The sequence below is a fragment of the Primulina eburnea genome, chromosome 15, assembly GCF_022965805.1.
Source record: "Primulina eburnea isolate SZY01 chromosome 15, ASM2296580v1, whole genome shotgun sequence".
NCBI classification, from domain to species: Eukaryota; Viridiplantae; Streptophyta; class Magnoliopsida; order Lamiales; family Gesneriaceae; genus Primulina; species Primulina eburnea.
The window spans coordinates 4,413,227-4,432,626 of NC_133115.1; the positions used below are offsets into that span (position 1 = coordinate 4,413,227).

General features: G+C 33.4%; 1 protein-coding gene across 1 annotated transcript; it reads right to left on the reverse strand.

The window, feature by feature from the left end:
• Window positions 1-2,378: 2,378 nt before the first annotated feature.
• LOC140815392 (lysine histidine transporter-like 7) lies at window positions 2,379-4,473 on the reverse strand. Its single transcript, XM_073174518.1, has 4 exons — window positions 4,031-4,473; window positions 3,683-3,816; window positions 2,991-3,574; window positions 2,379-2,894 (listed from the first exon to the last, which is right to left on the reverse strand). Exons 1-4 carry the CDS (start codon window positions 4,306-4,308, stop codon window positions 2,379-2,381), a joined length of 1,512 nt encoding a protein of 503 aa, XP_073030619.1. The 5' UTR covers window positions 4,309-4,473.
• Between the last annotated feature and the right edge of the window lie 14,927 nt (window positions 4,474-19,400).

Below are 19,400 nucleotides of genomic sequence, written 5' to 3' on the forward strand. Positions count from 1 at the left end.
ATGGCTCCTTGAAACATAGATTACTTGCTGAGTTCCACGCATCTGTTCAAGGGGGGCATGCTGGATTCCACCGAACTTTCCATCGTCTAGCTTCAAATTTTTATTGGAAAAATATGAGGGCTGATATTCGCACGTTTGTGGCTCAATGTATGGTTTGTCAACAAGTTAAAACTAGCAACCTTGCACCAGCAGGCCTTCTCCAGCCCTTGCCAATTCCAACTAGAATTTGGGAAGATATATCCTTAGATTTTATCACGGGTCTTCCGAATTCGGGAGGCAAAACCGTCATCTTTGTTGTGGTGGATAGGCTATCCAAGTATGCTCATTTCCTTCCTTTGGTGACTCACTTCTCTAGTACTATGGTTGCTGCTCTATTTGTCAATGAAATTATCCGTCTCCATGGGCTGCCACGTTCGATAGTCAGCGACAGAGATAGAACTTTCATCAGTTCCTTTTGGCGAGAACTATTCCGTCTCCAAGGCACAACATTATCAATGAGTACCGCCTATCATCCGGAATCTGATGGCCAAACGGAAGTCGTAAATCGAACTCTCGAAATGTATTTACGTTGTTTTACGATGGACCGACCTTCTTCTTGGACTCGTTTTTTATCATGGGCAGAATTCTGGTACAATTCATCTTATCACACATCAGCGGGTATGACTCCCTTTGAGGTTGTATACGGGCGTCCCCTACCAACTATTTCCAGGTATTTATTGGATTCAAGTTCAAATGCAGCGGTTGATCAAGAGCTTCGTCAAAGAGATGTCATCTTGCAGCAGCTACGTGTTAACTTGGAAAGAACTCAGAACAGAATGAAGAACTTGGCAGATAAACATAGAACAGACATAAATTTTGATGTAGGAGATTTGGTTTGGGTGCGTTTACAGCCATACAAACAGTTTTCGGTTCGTGGCCATTCTTCTTCTAAACTGAGTCCTCGGTTCTTTGGCCCTTTTCCTGTGATTGAGAAGATTGGCATTGTTGCTTATAGATTACAGCTTCCTAATCATGTCAAGATTCATCCGGTGTTCCATGTTTCGAAACTTAAAAAGTTTGTGGGAGATTCAAATACTCCTCCACAACCTTTACCTAATTTTTCTGATGATTCGCATCCAATACTAAAACCACAAGAAGTTTTAGCAACAAGAGAGATTTTAAAGAAAGGAAAACCAATGCCTCAACTCTTGATTCGTTGGGAAGGGCTGCCCACCGAAGAAGCTACATGGGAAGACTCCGAATCCATGTCCTCTTTTCCTCAGAACCTTGAGGACAAGGTTCTAGTTGGAGATGGGAGTCATGATATGGACCCAAATAAGAGATCTGTCTCACAAAATACGACCTGTGAGACCGTCTCACATAAGTTTTTGTCAACTTGTTTGGTGTGTTTTACCAAATGCACCTAATTCAATCAAGCATTGGTTAAGAATTCAACAGTTGAAGTACCCGTGTCTCGAGCATGAGATTATGTCCTCGAAATGTGCAAGAGTCGAGTTGCTGCTGGAGCTCCTTTTTTTTTATGAGCATGTTGTGTTCTTTATCTGCCGATTTCTTTCTGTTTTGTTTGTGTGTGTGAGTTTTCCTGAATCACCAACAGCTCCATTCCCCACTATCTTCAACCACGATTACAACTGAACTGTTTTCTTCGCTCACTTCTGTCTATCAATATTTCCTATAAAACTTGGATGAATTTAATCGGTCCAAAATAATTTTCAACTCAAACAAATAACTTTATATTTCAAGCCAGCCCTTTCTCTAGATTTCAATAATTTACTAAAGAATATCACTTTACTACTGCCCTTGGCACCATTTGCTTTGGTGACCCATATCCGATAGACCGGTTCGACAAAAGTCGAGAGAACGAGCATCATTTTTGTGATGGATAGGTTCATCAAACCTTTTTTAAAAACAATTTTAAAAACTGCAGAATCCCACATGAATAAGCCACTTTAGACAGAAAAAAGTTGTAACTAGAGAATCCCCAAATCGTTATATTTCTACCAAATTCAGCAGATTTTTGTGTGTCAGCAGTTCCATTATCACCATTTTCTGAAATAAAAATAACATGGCATAATTATACTTGAACAAACCATTTATATTTGTATCAGCAAGGGGTAATAAGAGGCTTATACGAGGATATTACCGCGAGGTTGCATCTAATGTTCTTACATATATATATGTGTAAAGAAAAAAAATGTGGGTTATCTGATATACACTTGAAGGGTGAGTTGATCGAACGGGTCACCGTCCGGTAAACATATCTTATGTATTTAACTGTTTAACTTTTGTTTTTAAACTGATTTGATCATTTCGAGCCGATATCAGTCCATCTTTTACCATAACTTAACTAATTCTAGCAAAAACTGATTCCCCTTGTTTCAGTTAATCAGTTGACACAAACTAAAAGCTCTGGGTTTGAAGAAGTTGGCATCTAACCCGTTAACGATCAAAGACGAAAGAGCTGCGCTGAATAACATTAAGCTCAACACTACACCTAATGAACCAACACTAATGTTTAGGCACCACATTTTACTGAGTGGGAGGGGCTTCTTGATGGCAACCCACATGAAACAGGGATACACCAGCGTTAGAGGAAGTGCGATCGAGCCTAACAAGGCTCCTAAACTTGGTAGAAACGGGAAAGCCATTGCTACGAAATATGTTAATCCTCCGAACGAGACCTTAATGGCAGAACGAAGCCATCTCGGGCATGGCTGGTTTTTCTTGCTCGTGTAGATATGTTCAAATTTGTCGAACACGGGCATGGCGTAGATTTGGAAGGCACACAAGTAGTTGATCAGAATTATGAAATATATGGCACCGGTTATGTACTTTGATGTATGGTTCTGGTGGAACTTTGTAAAGGCACCAAGAATTCCTCCGTCCACTATCACCTGAGAGACAAAAGGACCATATTTTGATTGAGTGTTTCATATATTCGGTATTCAGATCAGGATTCATGGAAATTTATGTCTTAAGTATTTGTTTACCTTGCTTCCGTAAGCCCAATGCCCGACCATTGCCAGCGGATACATACACATAGCAATCAGTAGGTATGAAATAGTCACTCCTCTCCACATGGGCTTACGCGACGGCTGTGTTGGACTTGTAGGCAGGGTTCCCTGTATCTCGAGCACGAGATTATGCCCTCGAAAAGCAAGAGCAATGATTCCAATACCATTCAACACATTCTGAATTCTATCACCAGTATCGGTAGGTTTAACCTCCATCGTCGAATAATCACCCGAAACATGAGCCAGCTGGCCCTTACTGACCGACAGAACCCACAGAAGGCTGCAATATGCAACTGCGGTGACAGACCCGATGAGGGAAACACGGTAGAGTTTGTTGAGATTAGTGAAGAAAAGAGCAGTTAAGGTGGCTGAACATATGAAAACTAGAAACCATTCAGAAAGTTTTAATGCTTTCGCCTCGCATTCGAGCTGGTCATCTCCACAGAGGGCGTGGTGAAGTTGGTCCATGATGTTGCCACCGCTGATTATGTACAACACACATGTACCGGTAGATAGGTACATTGTGGGGAAGATAGCTACCAGCTTTCCCAATTTGTTACCTGTAATTAACCAGATATACGATGCGTTTATAATAATACACACACGTACGTGTATGTGTGTGTATATACACACACACACACATGCAATGTTTTGGTACGGATACTAACCGAAGGCTACCGTAGAGAGGTGGAGAAATCTACTGTAACGAATTCCAGAAGCTGATTCGTGAAGATTAAGAAGAAGCCATATGGTGTAGAGTTGCCACCAGAATACAACAGACAGACAAAGAATCCCTCCCGACCTGTGGACCGTCAAGAGTTTTAATAAAATATTTTGCAATCGCGGACAAAATATCTCCACGAATAAAAGATAAGGCATGATTCTTGATTCTCCATCAATCAATATGTAAAAGGCCATATTCTTGATCATGCATTACTAATCTAACTGTACGCTGTTGAATTCACAATCCTTTCGAACGTGAATTGAATCGATTTATGTTTATTTAACTTGCTCACCATCCGAGATAGGAGAAGGCAACGGGGAGTAGAAGAGGCTGCACTCCTATTCCAGAACATATCAAATGGAATGCAACAGTGGAAGTGTTGCCCTTTCTGGATTCTGTAATGGGTAGCCAAGAGTCTTGCTCGTTCCGCGGCGGCTCTGTTTCCGACACAATTATCACAAATTCTTGTTGGGTTTTGCTTTCTGTCCTGCTCCTCGAGACCTCTCCGGTTTCCTCCGCAACCGGTGCAATTCTTGCTGACCCGCCGCCCATCGCCATTTCTCCGATCATCACGTGATACAGAAAATCTTAGTATGTTTCAATGTTGTATGAGCAATCTCACACCTACGAGGAATCAATATATATAGACACGCACAATTTATCATATGCAATGTTTGTGTCAGAAATTATTTGATTTTTAAATTATTTTCCATTAAAATATACCAAAAATTATATTTAAAAAAAAATCAATACACATAAAACAAAGTTTTAAATTTTAATCTTCTTCTAAATAATCAGAAACCATTTGAAGATTTTTAATGGATACTGAAAAAATGTGATATATATATTGACACGTTTGAATGAATCGGGAAGGGTGTGTTTGGGTAGAGATCGCGATTCGCAAGCCATGATGTAATATTTAGAGCGTCATTGGCCATGACGTCATTATTATAATGTTGGTGTTACATGTTTTATTATTAAATTTCTTACTTTTTTGACAATGTGGGATTGAATTATATTTGTTTTTTTAAATAAAGAATCCATCATTACCGAAGTTGAATAAAAGGCGAAATCAAAGAAAAACACTTCCAAGTTGGGTTTTTTTTTAATCAGTTTAAAGTCATTTTCTAAAATCTTAGTGTTTTTCAAAGGGGAAGTTATTAAAAAATCCCCAATCAAAAAATTTCTTTGGCTTCACTCCCTACCCACAAAATTGTGATACTATGTCATACAAAATGTGGTACACTTCATGTGAAAATGTGGTACAATTCATGTGGAAATGTGGTACTAAAAAAGTACCTAGGGACTGAACACAAAAAAAAATGGCGGCTGGGGACTGAACCCAAATTTCCCGTTTTTCAAAATTGTAACAAAATAATGTGAACTTAAAAAAAAAAAATTGATTCATGCTGTCCCGTCGTAGGAGTAGGCAGGACACCAACAAAACTTTATTTTATAGTCTCGTGACTCTCGTCCATTGTAAAGGCGAGGCTGGTTAATATAAAATAACTATATTATATATATATATATATATATACACACACACTCATAGTGTATTTTATAAGAATTTTTGTTCATTTTATTAATAAAAAATAATAGTGTGCTTATTTTTTTTTATATTTACGAGACTTGTACTACTCAATATATTTTGGTAATATAGTTTCTAGAATTAGAGTTTAAAGTGAGTGAATTTTTTACCATTCTTAGCAGTTTTTAGTCGGCTAAATAATATTTTTGAACGGTTAGTTGGTCGATCACTGAAAAATGAGTAAGTGTGGAAATACTCTGATTTGATTACTGATGAACTATGTTTGACAGTTTAACAAGAAACAGTTTGAAATGTGATGGCAAGAATATAGAGTGTTTAAGAAATAAGACAAATGTAATCGTATGGATGTTTGGAGATAAAACACTTATATCACTACTTCTTCCCACTTAGGTTTTGCAACGATTTGCAACAATTTACTTCAACTAGGTCTTGTCACTGCCTTCTTTGTAATCATTTTACAAATCTGGATCTTTAAAAACCTCGGTTCACCAGAAAATGATACAAATACGAACGGTTAGTTTGACGGCTTGAGTTGTTGGTGTAGCATATAATGATCCTTGAAGATCTAATATATTCTCATATGGGTGTACTAAATGAGGATCTTGAAATCGAAAGATTGAGTATGCTCAAAGTTCTTGAAAATTGCATGCTTGAGAATAATTAACTGTTTTGTTGGTTAAGTTTTTGTAGTCTTCTTCTCTATGAATTCTAAATATTTATAGTTGAAAATCTCTAACGGTCGGAACTATTCAACTGTATTGTTTACTAACTGAATGGAAATGTCATTTTCAATTGCCGTACCTATCATTAAATTCTAATTAATGTTTCTTTTGTGTTTGCGACTTTAAGATCGTCGTTTTTCAAAAAGCCGACACACCATGTCCGAAATAGGTAGCTTTCTATCATTCAACAGTTGGTAGGATAATGTGTAATCATTTTAATATGATAGTTGTGGAATGACTTGACTTGCAGTGTCCTTTTTGAATTGATTGGATTTTCAAAGACATATGAGATCTTGTAGCTTGAGGTCTGACATTCTGTGGCTGGGCTTCTTGCCAAAACGACTTAAACTTCTGATGCTTTTGTCTAAATAACTTGAATTGATTCAACGATCCGTAAAACCTGAAATTAAAATCATTTGATAATTTATTTTAGAAAAGAATAAAAACTGATAAAACTCCTCTTCTAAGTTTTTTTTTAATACAACACATCTAGGGAGGTGGAATCGAACCCGAGAAGCCAACTAATCTAACGGAAAAGTGACCACTGGAATACAAGCTCGGTCTCAACTCCCCTTCTAAGTTAAACAACGCTGACTCCTATGAAAATTTAGTGTATAGTTCATCTACAGCTATAGAAGTTAGGTAGGTTAGCATTCCGATTGGAAAAAAATTAGTTTAATAACTAAAATAGTTTCAAATTTTATTACAACTACTTGAAATGTATTTGAATAACATCATTTTTCAGTTAGGTATGAGTTCTACTATTTCCTCCAACCCACTTTTAGAAATCATATAAACCATTATTCTCATGTATCATGAAATTTTTTTGAAAGAAAAGAATCAAATAATCTTTTGTGGTGGAACAAAATATCTCTAATTTCCCACTCAATAGATTTTTTTCTTTCAAAAGAAACATAGTAAAATAAATGTACATTTGGATTTAAAATCCAATGTTAATTGGATTTTTCTAAACAAAATAATTAGTTTGTTATTATGGATTTGAAATTTCCAACTATAAATTTTATCTATCCAAATGAAATATAATATTTTTGAAATTCAGGTAGAACTCAAAAGATAGGCCCTTGACTAATATAGCATATTCAAAATTTTATTTATTTTTCCATTAAGAAGAGTTTTTCAAAAGTAAATATGTGGATTATAAACTCAAATATATTAACATATAACATAATAATATTAAAACTACTTGTTCTTGTCAAATTTAGTAAAATTATAGTTTTGTTCGCTTCTATCAAAATTTATAAATTTTTCGGTTAGAAAATCACATCAAATGAAACAAGGATAAATTAACCGACATCTTTGGCTAATCCAATTTAGGTAAAAACTTGTGTGAGACAGTCTCACGGGTCGTATTTTATGAGACGGGTCTCTTATTTGGGTCATCCATGAAAAAATATTACTTTTTATGCTAAGAGTATTACTTTTTATTTTGAATATCAACATGATTGACCATCGACATGATTGACCTATCTCAAATATAATGATTCATGAGATCGTCTCACAATAGACATACTCTCCAATTTATATCAACTAAATAGGTGAAGATAAATTATCCACATGCCACAACAACGGCTTGCAATTTGTAAATCACAAAGGTTTGTGGAGCGCCTCTTGTCTCACACAAGTTAGAAAATTAAGTTTAAATTAGTTTATAATGGTTTACCATGAAGTTCTATAACAACTCGAGTTAACTATTTTGTAAAACTAGAACATATACGATCGAAGTAGCCCATTGTGCAGTCGCATGTACGTGAGTCTAGGTCGGATGCATGACAGAATGATGCATGACATGATATCTAGAAAGTACAACGAAAAATAAATGATAGACAAGATAAAGTGTTAAATAGGTTTGAGCCACATCTTGAACCAACTTGACAAAGTGATACGTGTACTGGAGCCACTTCTTGAACATGTACATTCAACTCTAGATTCTGGGTATTTGTGAATCGAGTGTTATGCCTATATGAGTATGTCACATTCTGAATGAGCGATAATTATAACACCCTTTGGCCACGTAAGCTAGAAAAAGATGTTTATGGTAGTTTATAATTAAATTTTATAGCAATTTGAGTTAGTCATTTTGTAAAACGAGAACAAATATGAATTATTTATTATTGGAGCTCCTTGTACAAGAACGCTTGCGGGAACTTGGTCTAGGAGCGTGACGGCTGGTCATTCAATAATTGTACATTGTATTTATAAAATCAAACTAACCATTTTATCTCATTAAAAATACAATCTTCAATGTCACTATTCATCTAGTCTCATACATTTGGAAAGATAAAAAAAAAATAAAGAAAACTAATCAATACAAATAGACAACCATACGTTTAATAAATACTAGCAGCTCGTGACACACACTATTCATGTGATAAGACGACATAAGAAATATAATGGGAAAAAAAATTATAAAAAATAAAATTGAGCGGGGGCAAAAATTTCTGTGAGACGGTCTCATAGGTCGTATTTTGTGAGATATATCTCTTATTTTAGTAATCCATAAAAAAAGTTACTTTTTATGCTAAGAGTATTACTTTTTATTGTGAATATCGGGTATGGTTGACACGTCTCACAGATAAAGATTCGTGAGACCGTCTCACAAAAGACCTACTCTTGAGTTGATAAAAGAGATTTTTGGAATTATGAAAAAAAAAAATCATTCTCATACCAAAAATTGGATATTACGAAAGGTTTAACTTCAATTAATAATACAGACTTAAATTCACCACCTTATAGCAGTTACAAAATTCCTAAAATTAGCATTCACAAGCACAAACAAAAAGCGTATGTTTTCATCTTACATAGGAAACATTTGAATTTTATAAACCCCATGAATATTTTAAAAAATCACTAAAAAAAACATTCTTTTTCATCGAGAATTAAAAAAAAAAGCATGAAATCAACTATTAAATATGGAAGACGAGTTCAAATGATAAACGCGATTCGAAATTTATCAATCCAAATCCAAACACGACTTAAGTTTTTTTTTTCCTCGAAAAATTCTTTATTCAATAAATGACATGTATTCCACAAATTTACGTTAGCAACCCACTGATATTATTGCTCCGCTAGTACTACAAAAATAGATTTATCAATAACGTGAAGATGATACGTAGCATCACATAAAAAGTAGATTTGAACAAAAATATCACAAATTTTAATGTGACACTCAATTATATTTAACCAACCAACTTATCAAATCACCCTAAAATTATCACTAAATCAAGTTCATTCAATTAACCAAGTAGTTGAGCAAAACTGATAACATCGATATTGAAACTCGGTTATGTTGGTTTCACGTGCGGCAACTTGCACTATAATATTTTATGGTGTACGAACACTCAATGTGTTTTCAAAGAGAACATGCATTCTATTAATACAGTAGAACAAACACATCACAAGTATTATATAACTAGCACTCAAATGCTATGAGATGAGATAAAAGAACTAAGAATGGAATGAATGAAATGAGAGGATGAGAGCTCTGTGTATGGAGCTTCTCAACACGTATTGTTGTCGTCATAAATATGACGGTCACAAACTACCATCTGCCAACCTCATCCCCCACATTAATTGCATTAATTTCCGACAGGTTCGACTTACTCGAGATTTGATTTTTTTTCATAAATATCGATTAAACAAAACTGATCCAACTTAAGAAAAACAAAATCTTTTATTTCTTCATTGAACCTAGTTAACAAGCTGTATTATTAAATATACACAATATGTTTTTTTTTTTTTTCGAAAAATCATATATTTTTCTCTCTCGATGTTTTATTATTTGTTGTGAAAATAGACGAATTCAACACCTTTGCCTCAGGCATATATAAGCAACAGAAGAGAGGAAATGTGAGGTGTGCCACTGCCACAGACAGAAGGAATAATCTCCATTGACATAATGGATCAAGGAATGGGATTCACGATATCAGGTTGAGTGATTAATTAGGTGTGTCTAAAATTTAACTTATGATATGATTTTTTTATTAAAATTAATGAATTTGATTTTTGATTTTTAATTTTACTTTTTTTTATATAAAAAAATAAAATCAAAGTTGAGCTTCTGAGCGGGTTCGTAAGTAGCTATACAGAATCTCTTGTCTTAGGTTATCTCTAATCCAAAACTCTATTTTAAAACAACTCTATTTTAAAATATTACAATTTTTGCACCAAATACAATATTCATCTCCAACTCATTTACTTCAACTCTTACTCTAAAAAATAATATTCTCGAAATATTCTTTTTTATTTGATTTATTAAATTTATTTTATTTTTTGAACAGAATGTGAACATTCTTCGATCCATCTATTTGATTTATTTTAACTTTTATGTTTAAATATCTAATTATTAAAATAATATAATAATTGTTGGGTACAATAATTGTCCCTGCTTGGTAAAACGATCGAACCGTGGCGCTTGAGCTGCTGTGCGGTTTAAAAGATTTGAGTTGCACCATTACCACCAGCTATAGCTTTTGGAAAAGCGGCAAACGCTCGGTCCTACAACTGGTATCAGAGTCAAGGTCACGTATTCGGTTCTCATTGATTGCAATGAATGCAATTATTGAGAGGGAAATTGTTGGGTGCAATAACTGTCCCTACTTGTCGTGGTGCTTGAGTTGTTGTGCGGTTTAAAATATTTGAGTTGCACGATTACCACCAGCTATAGCTTTTGGTAAAGCGGCAAGTGTTCGGTCCTACAATAATATTATATTATTATTTAAATAATATTTATAATATGTAATATAAATATTTATAAAAATAAAAATTAAAAAAAAGCTGGACTATTTTGTAAAATAGCGCAGCTTCGTTGGAGAAGGAAACTGAAACGGCATTTTAACGTAGGATTGGAGATGTCTTTAGTAGTAAAGTTGAGGCTGGTTCAAATCTCACCGATGTGTGTGAGATGAGTTGATTAAGTCATATTTATGTAAATATTCCGCACCTTTTGTAAGTAACTAGAGCTAGCCAAAGGATCTGGTGTTACATTTAATCCAAAATTTAAATGTTTACTGATAGATTGATATTTTTTATATATATAAATAAAAACTTATGATTTATATTTAGTTTTGGCCACATATACTGATTTTTTATTTTAATTTTTTTATTAAAAAAATCTTTAACTCGTTAAGAATTATGTGAATAATATTTTTTTATGAGACAAAGAAACCCAAAAGAAGTTGTCGGGGTCGGACAATTTAAAAGTAAAATTTTGTACGTGTTGGCAGTGCTGCTTCATGATTTCTACGACATAATTATGTTCTCGTTGAATATTATTATTTCTTTTCTTTTTTTTGGTATGAAAGATTTTTTTTGAAGTCGTTATGTATTTCGAGAAGAATGAAACTTTTAATGGCACGTTTGTCCAAATAAATTTGTACAAAACCTCGTATGTGTGATCGTGTCACGTATTAATTTCATGAGACGATTCTCTTACTCGACTCCTCTATTAAAAATATTATTTTTTATGTCAAATATTAATTTTCACTGTAAATATAGATTGATCGACTCGTCTCAAATATATAAATTCGTGAGACAATATCACAAAAATCTTATTAGATTGGTTGGTTTTAGTACATTTTAAGTCAAAATTAAGTACACACGCACATAAAGGACATATTATGGAACAACCAAAAAACAGTTGGTTATTCTGAAAAAAAAATACACAAAAAATTGTTTATTGTCCAAATTACATAAAATTATGTACTTCGATAGTATTTTTTTTTTAAAATTATTTATGTTATTGTTTGTAATATAAATAAAAATCAATAGATATTTCATTTACTAATTAGAACGATAAATTCTACAGTAAAAATCATTTAATTAGAATGAATATAATTGAAAAATGCATGATAGGTATGATATAATCTCTAATTATATCTCCATCTAGTAACTTACATTATTTTTATATTTGGTTATGTTTGGATGTTAATTTACAATTTTAGTCCAATAACTTATATTTTTCTTTCGATTTAGCCATTTTTACCGAAGTTCTGCCATGTCTATCGTTAGCGATTGTATAATATACCTTATCTAAAAATTCATATTATATATCGTACCGAATTGTATTAAAAATATTTATATTGATATCTTGCCGAAAATTTTGGTGTACTGAGACTCAATATATTTAAATATCCGGTTCATCCAATTAGCATATGAATTATACTGAAATGTTGTGGAATACCGAGATTCCGATACGATATCAGTATATATCATATCGTTTTATGTTGAAAAATACCTGACATTTTTAAAAAAATTTAACTTTATTATTTAAACATATTATATTTATATATATATATATATATATATATATTATTTTAGTATATATGGAAAATTTTCAAATTTCATATCGTACTATATCATATCGAGAATTTCGTTATTTTTCGGTACAGTATCCTCGATATATCGAAAATTCAATAATTTTCCCATCTTTATCTGTCGCTATATCATTAATTTTTAGTAAAACATAGTAAATTTTCGAAATCATATCAACACTCTGATAAAAAAACATATAAATTATTAAACAAACATCATAAATTACATGATCACATAATTTTCAAGGGTCGTGCTCAAAGTGGAGCAACTAATTTTCCGCTTTCACTCAGCTAGCTGTCTTCTTTGGTGTCAGCATTGAGCTGACGTTGGGAGACCACCACCACTAGGGGAAATTATGAGCAACAACGACCCTTAATTCCACCAACTTGACCTCTTACAAGCTTTCAATTTTGGTAAAAATTCACGTGAGACGGTCTCACGAATCATATTTTATGAGACATATATCTTATTTATGTCATAAATGAAAATGTATTACTTTTTTATGCTAAGGCATAGTTTGGTACACATGATAGGATAAACACGTGATATATAATATAAGAATAAGTTAAGGATAAATAAGATGTAGGATACTATATTTAATGTTTGGTATGATTTTAATAAGAGTGATTAGATTTATATATTAGATTGTAATGACAAAATTAACCTTATAATAATAAATTTTATAATTTCAAAATTGTTGCTTGAGTTTAGCTTTCAATCCCAAAACATGATTTATTTATTTTTACCTAATTTTATATATTATATAATATGATAATTGAGCTCTTAATTTTTTGAATCAAGTCAAATATCAATTTTTAAGGTTAATCGAGTGATAATAATAATTTTATTGAAATTTATAAAAATTATTTATATAATTATCTCGAATTCATTTATATAATTATCATATTATATATTATATAAAAATAAATAAAATATTTATTTGATTTTAATTTCTACCTACTAGCATAGATTTATAAAAAAAATCATTTATAACTTGAGGGTAATTAAGTCATTTGTAGTGTATTTTATCATTAAATTAAAATTATCACACCTTCTATTAGGGATATTTTATCCTTCTAAAAAATTATTTATCAAGTGCCCATGATATTATCATGAGCTTTTTAAAAATGTACCAAACATGGGATAAGGAGAATTATTTATCAATCGCTCTCTTATCTCATGTATCAAACTATGCATAAGAGTATTACTTTTTATTATGAATATCGGTAACACGTATAACAGATAAAGATTCTTGACACCGTCTTACAGGAGACATATTCTTCAATTTTTCCGTTGCCTTCATGAAAGTGACTATTTATTTCAAAGATATTCTTTATATTTAAAATTTAAATTTTTTATCACCATTACTCTTTGGTTAGCATGGTTGATAAATAAAAGATATATAATAATAATGGTAAGAAAATGAAAGATAAGACAAAAAAGTATAATAAAATAAATTATACTGTGTTTGATGTGATTTTAAAATGATAGACTAATTTTGTTTATTTTGTCGTAATGATCAAAATACCCCACTTCCATTTTTTTTTCCTATTTCTTTTATTTTTGAAAATTAAATAGTAATAATTATTATAAATTAGTCTTACAATTTGAATACATTTCCACATATATATTTACTTTTCAAAAAAAAAAAAAAACCAATTATTAAAATTGTTCTCTTCATTGTACATTTGGGTTGCTTCTTCACAATGGATTGCTTGGTTTAAGGTATACAACCATGGTTCGTCGGAACGGCTGCATAACGGGCGGAACGGGCGGAACGGAATGGGAACGGTGGCCACCGTTCCAAAGTTCCAGGCCAAATCGTTTATTGTATTGTAGCGGCGTTATGTGGCGTTTTATCGGCCGCATAACGGGAGAGCGGAATGGAACGGGCGGAACGGAACGCAAGTTGCGATGGATTTGTTTTGAACCGTCGCTACTAGCAACGGTTCATCACGGTTCATCGGCGACGGTTTTGGTAAAACCGTCGCTAAAATCCATGGGAAGTCGCGCACATGCGCCCCCCAATCTCGCGCCTTTGCGCGTGTTGGGCAGAAAATGCGCTCGGAAAGTCGCGCATATGCGCCCCCCAATCTGTAAAAAAAAAAAAACGTGTATGTAGGCACTAAAAGAATTATATGTTGCATTGGCTAGGGCTTCATCATCTATATGGCATGGTGTTGGACGTCATGGTCTCGAGTATAGATCTTCAAGTACAGCTGATAGTTCTACTGTGTATCGTGGATTCGGATACTATAATCGTCGTGACGAAACACTATTACAAAATCAATCATCCCATTCTAATGATATTTCGTCATCTCAATCTAATCAATATCCCTATGTACAATAACGTCAATATCCAAATGTTCGGAATCAATTTAATCTACGAGATAGTGATGAAGAATATAACAATGATCTCGCTCCTCCGCGTCACTCTTCATGGTATTAGCTTTGGTATGTTATAATTTTTAGTGTGTATTTTCTTATTGTGCTATTATTGTAAAATAGTTTTGTATTGATCTATTAATTTGTAATACCTTTATATATTTTATTTTTTAGTATGATGTAATTTATATTTACATTTTTTTACCAATTTTTTGAATTTATTAATTTTTTTATACAACCATTCCGCAACCGTTCCTCAACATAACATTGGAACTGGAACGATCGTTGCCGTTCCAAGCACCGCAACCATTCCGGCGAACCATGTATACAACACCTCCGGTCTGTTCTTACAACATTAGGGCTGATATCATGGTCGTGTTGTCCGAAAAATGAAAACTGAGGGTCACCCTGACTGTTTTACTTTGCATCCCAACGGAGACGAAAATGAATATCATGGTGATTTAAGATGTCTGAGTTTTAGCAGCTATGGTGGTGCTAGAAGTCGAGATAAACCCCATGAAGAGCAGGTTATGTCCACTGTTCGAGAAAGAAATTATGGTGCAGTTGAAGCTGGTTACGTTCATGTGCATGGGTTGCTTGTGTTTTTTTGAACTAGTGTTGGTTGTTCTCTTGTTGAAGTAAAGTGCATGTTGTGTTTAATTGTTGAAAACTATTTACGTTCATGGTTGAAAGATGGTTAGTTTGTGTTTAATTGTATTGTATCAGTGTGTGTTGAATTTGTAGTCAATGACGTTGAAAATGCTAAGCTATGAATTCTGTAATTCGTCGGGATATCAATGTATTTGTTTTTTTATTTATCATTCTTCAATTTATTCATTTTAATTTGAAGCAAAGATACTGATACAAAAATAACTAGAAAAATTGTTTCATATCATCCAAGAATCATTTTAGGAAAAAAAAATTTCATAGATCAAAGAACCATTCTAGATAAATTATTCCATGACCTAACAAACATCGAAGTTACTTGACAAAATACATCAAAGTATGACACAAAATACATCAAAATAGGGTCATGTGTATCCTAGAACCCCCATCTTTACGACCTTGAAACTGTGGTATTCTCTGCTGTAACTCGATTTGAACTTGTTCCTTGGCTCGAACCAGTAATGTTTGCATCTCCACTTGCAGTGGCTCTAGCGCTGGCAAGTCCAGTTGCGTTAGCTGTAGCTCTGGCACTTGCAACTCCAGTAGCTCTTGTACTATAGCTAGCACTAGCATCAGCATCTGATCTTTCTCTTGCATTTGTACGATATGACACAAGAAGCACATTAATATATAATATCATATAATTACCACTTACACTTGGATTTATATCTCACTTTTGACCATGTTTTTTCTTTTGATGATCCCCTTGAGGATTCATGAGATTTTCTTCTTGGTGTTCTGTTTTGAGGACTAGCAGCAGTTTGTGCATGTGTTTTTTTTTTGTCCAACAACTTCTTGATTAGCCCCCTGCATTGAATACTGCCAAAATCGTTGAAATATGAATTTTTAATTCAAATCTATTCATATGAAGCTACTCTAAAATATTTTGATCTTGGATGTATTGGATTTTTACAAGTGAAAACATATACAAGTTCCAAGCATATTCAACATGTATGAGTAATACTCCTTGTCTGTCCTCATCAGCTTGTCTCTTTTCATTTTCTGAGGTCTGCCCTTTTTGTTCTAATAAATCGATGCCTTTAGTTGTTGACATGATGTTTTGCAATGATCACCTTCTCTGAGAAAATCACGTATCATATTCGAGTATACCTTTAAATATGCATCTTTGCCTAGTATTTGTTGACAAAATCATCTAACTTGAGCCTTTTCTCACCAATAGCAGTGCATGAATGAGAGCATGGATAACCATAACCGAAACATCCCACATGTGCAAATCTTATTCACCAAATCAACAACATGTTGGGTTAACACACCTTGGGCCGACAAACACTGGATTTGATACTCATTTTCACCGGAATATATTGAATAAAAGATTCTAGAAAACTATTGATTCTTGTTAATTCTTCTCAAAATGCTAGGACAGATTTCTCCACTGTACTTTTCCATCCCAGCCTTTTTCACTTGAACTATCTTCATCAGCTTGTTTCTTATACACTCGAGCATTGTTATGATAAAGGCTTGTCCCTTACATCCATAATGTAATTGTTGAAGGATTCAAACAAGTTATTAACCACGACGTAAGACAAGCATCCAGTGGAGAAATGGCTTCTAGCTCAATGAATTTGTGGAATTTTCTTCAGCCATTCATATGTTTTTTCTTGGATTTCATTCAATTTAAGATCCACCATTGCCATTTTCTTCAAATGCTCCTCAAACTCATTTTTGTTTCTTGTTGTAGCAACCTTCCAAAACAAGAGATTTAACTCTAAACCTCTGAATTTTTTCTTGAAGTTTTGATATATAAGCCTCAAGCAATATCTATGCTCACAATCAGAAATTTTTTTTCAGTGTTTCTAATATTCTCTTCTTTCTATCTGAGATTAATGACCATTTATTTTCTCTTATTCCTCTTATATCTTCCAATAGAATAGTCAGAAACCATGTCCAATTCTCTATGTTCTCAACTTGTATTACTGCGAAGGCAATGATCACCATATCATCATATTATCATCTAAACCAACAACTGGCCACCATGTATTGTTTTCAAAAAACAACCATGCAGTTCGATAATCGGCTTACAACCTGCTAAGAAGAAAATTTCATTGCATGGAAGCTTACATAAAGATTGTCAAATATTAGGGGATCTAAATCTTCATTTCTCTCGAGGACAAAAGTACTTCCTGGGTTAAATTGTCTCATTGTCTCAAAGTAGTCCCATAGAAGATAGTATTGTATTCTGTCAACCTCCCTAATCAACCTTCCTGCAACAAGAGAAAAGTTATTCATATCCCGCCCATCTTTGAAAATAGGATGTCTAGGCCCCTCTTCATTAGAGTTTGGACATGAAGATCTTCATGATTACCATTAAATAGATCTTCCCCATATGGATCAAATTCAGAAAAGACGAACCAGAACAATCAAATGTTTCACAATTTTTTGTGTTATTTTGCTGCACAGGTATTGGTTTGGAAGCACTAGTTTCAGGATTAATTTGGTCGTATTCATTCTCAACTACTTGGTCAGAGGCTAGAATTTTAGGATCATTGGTACATAAAACATTCTCCAGATTAGGATTATCAGACTCCAAATGAAATGATAAAGTCTTGTTGTTATCATCCATGTTATATTAAATATAACCTACAGGACCAGAATTAACAAATGTTTTTCAACTTCTACCATGTTTCCTAAAGGTTCTAAAACCATTTCAAGGTATGTCATTGTCTCCTCAATCCAAATGGTTACTAAATCTGAATCCTTATACAATGCATACATGTTCGCGGCATCCAAATCTCCATAAATATTTACCAAAAAATGTTCAATCACCATACTAAGAATTCGGTAAAAACATCACATTAAACTTGTTTCCACCACACAACTTGTATAAATCATATAAATCCAAAAAAGCAATTAGCCCTTCAAATTGGGTATTGATTATGTGAATAAATGGAACTTGGGCTGGATTTGTAAACTTCTCCAAGAAAATAAAAATTGCACTACACATATGAAAAACTCACTTCAAATCGAAACAAATACTTTTCAGACAACCTTAGAGATCATTATATTCTTCATTTTCATCGGTTCTTAGAATCTTAATTTGCTTTTCACACTTTTTTCTACTCCAATCTTAGAAATCTCAATCCAATGTCGTGTTCTTATTATCATAAGTAATCGTCAATGAAAATAATGAAGATCATACTATATATGCATATCGTATCTGAATGTATAATCTCTAATATTTTTTTGGCCTAATGTTAAATCCTCCATCTTTTCACTGGTTTGTAAATTGCAATCCCTCTAAACATCCCACGCCTCGCTATAGATATGGTAATTTTCACTTAAAGAAAATATGCATATGCTAAAATGTCATTATTATTATCAAACAAAACCCGAGATTATGGCAATTCAGTAATGTAAAAATATGAGATTACACATATAAAAAAAAATGACGATGAGATTATCTCTATCCATATTCAGACAAAAAGTATGACAAAATTATTGTTCATATTGAAATCCGCACAAAAACATGAACGTTTGGTTTGGAGGATAAAATAAACTAATGATTAGTACGTAAATGATAAAAGAAATGATTGTGATAGAAATGTAATATATAATGTAAAATTGTATGTTGTTTGATATGATTTTTAAGTGTGAGATAATTTTGAATTTTTTGATAAAATGACAAAATTGCCCTTTTATTTTTTTTTCCTTCTTTACTCCGGCGGCGGCGACGGTGTGGTGGTTGGCGGAGGCGGTGGTCGGCGACGGCCGACCTGCGGCGGCTGCGGTATTCCGGCAGTCGGCCTGCAGTAGGCGGCGGTCGGCCGGTAGTAGGCGGCGGCGGCCGGCGGTTGTCGGCGGCGGCAGTCGGCGGCGAGTTTGGATATATGAGAAGGGTAAAATTGGAAAAATAAGATGGATTAAGAGTTGGATAAATAATTCTAGGGAGTGAGGAGTGATTATTTTATCACACCTTATACAACCTAATCATTTATAGGAGGGATTGAGTTGGTTAAATAAAAATCGTACCAAACGCTTGATAAGGTGGGTTT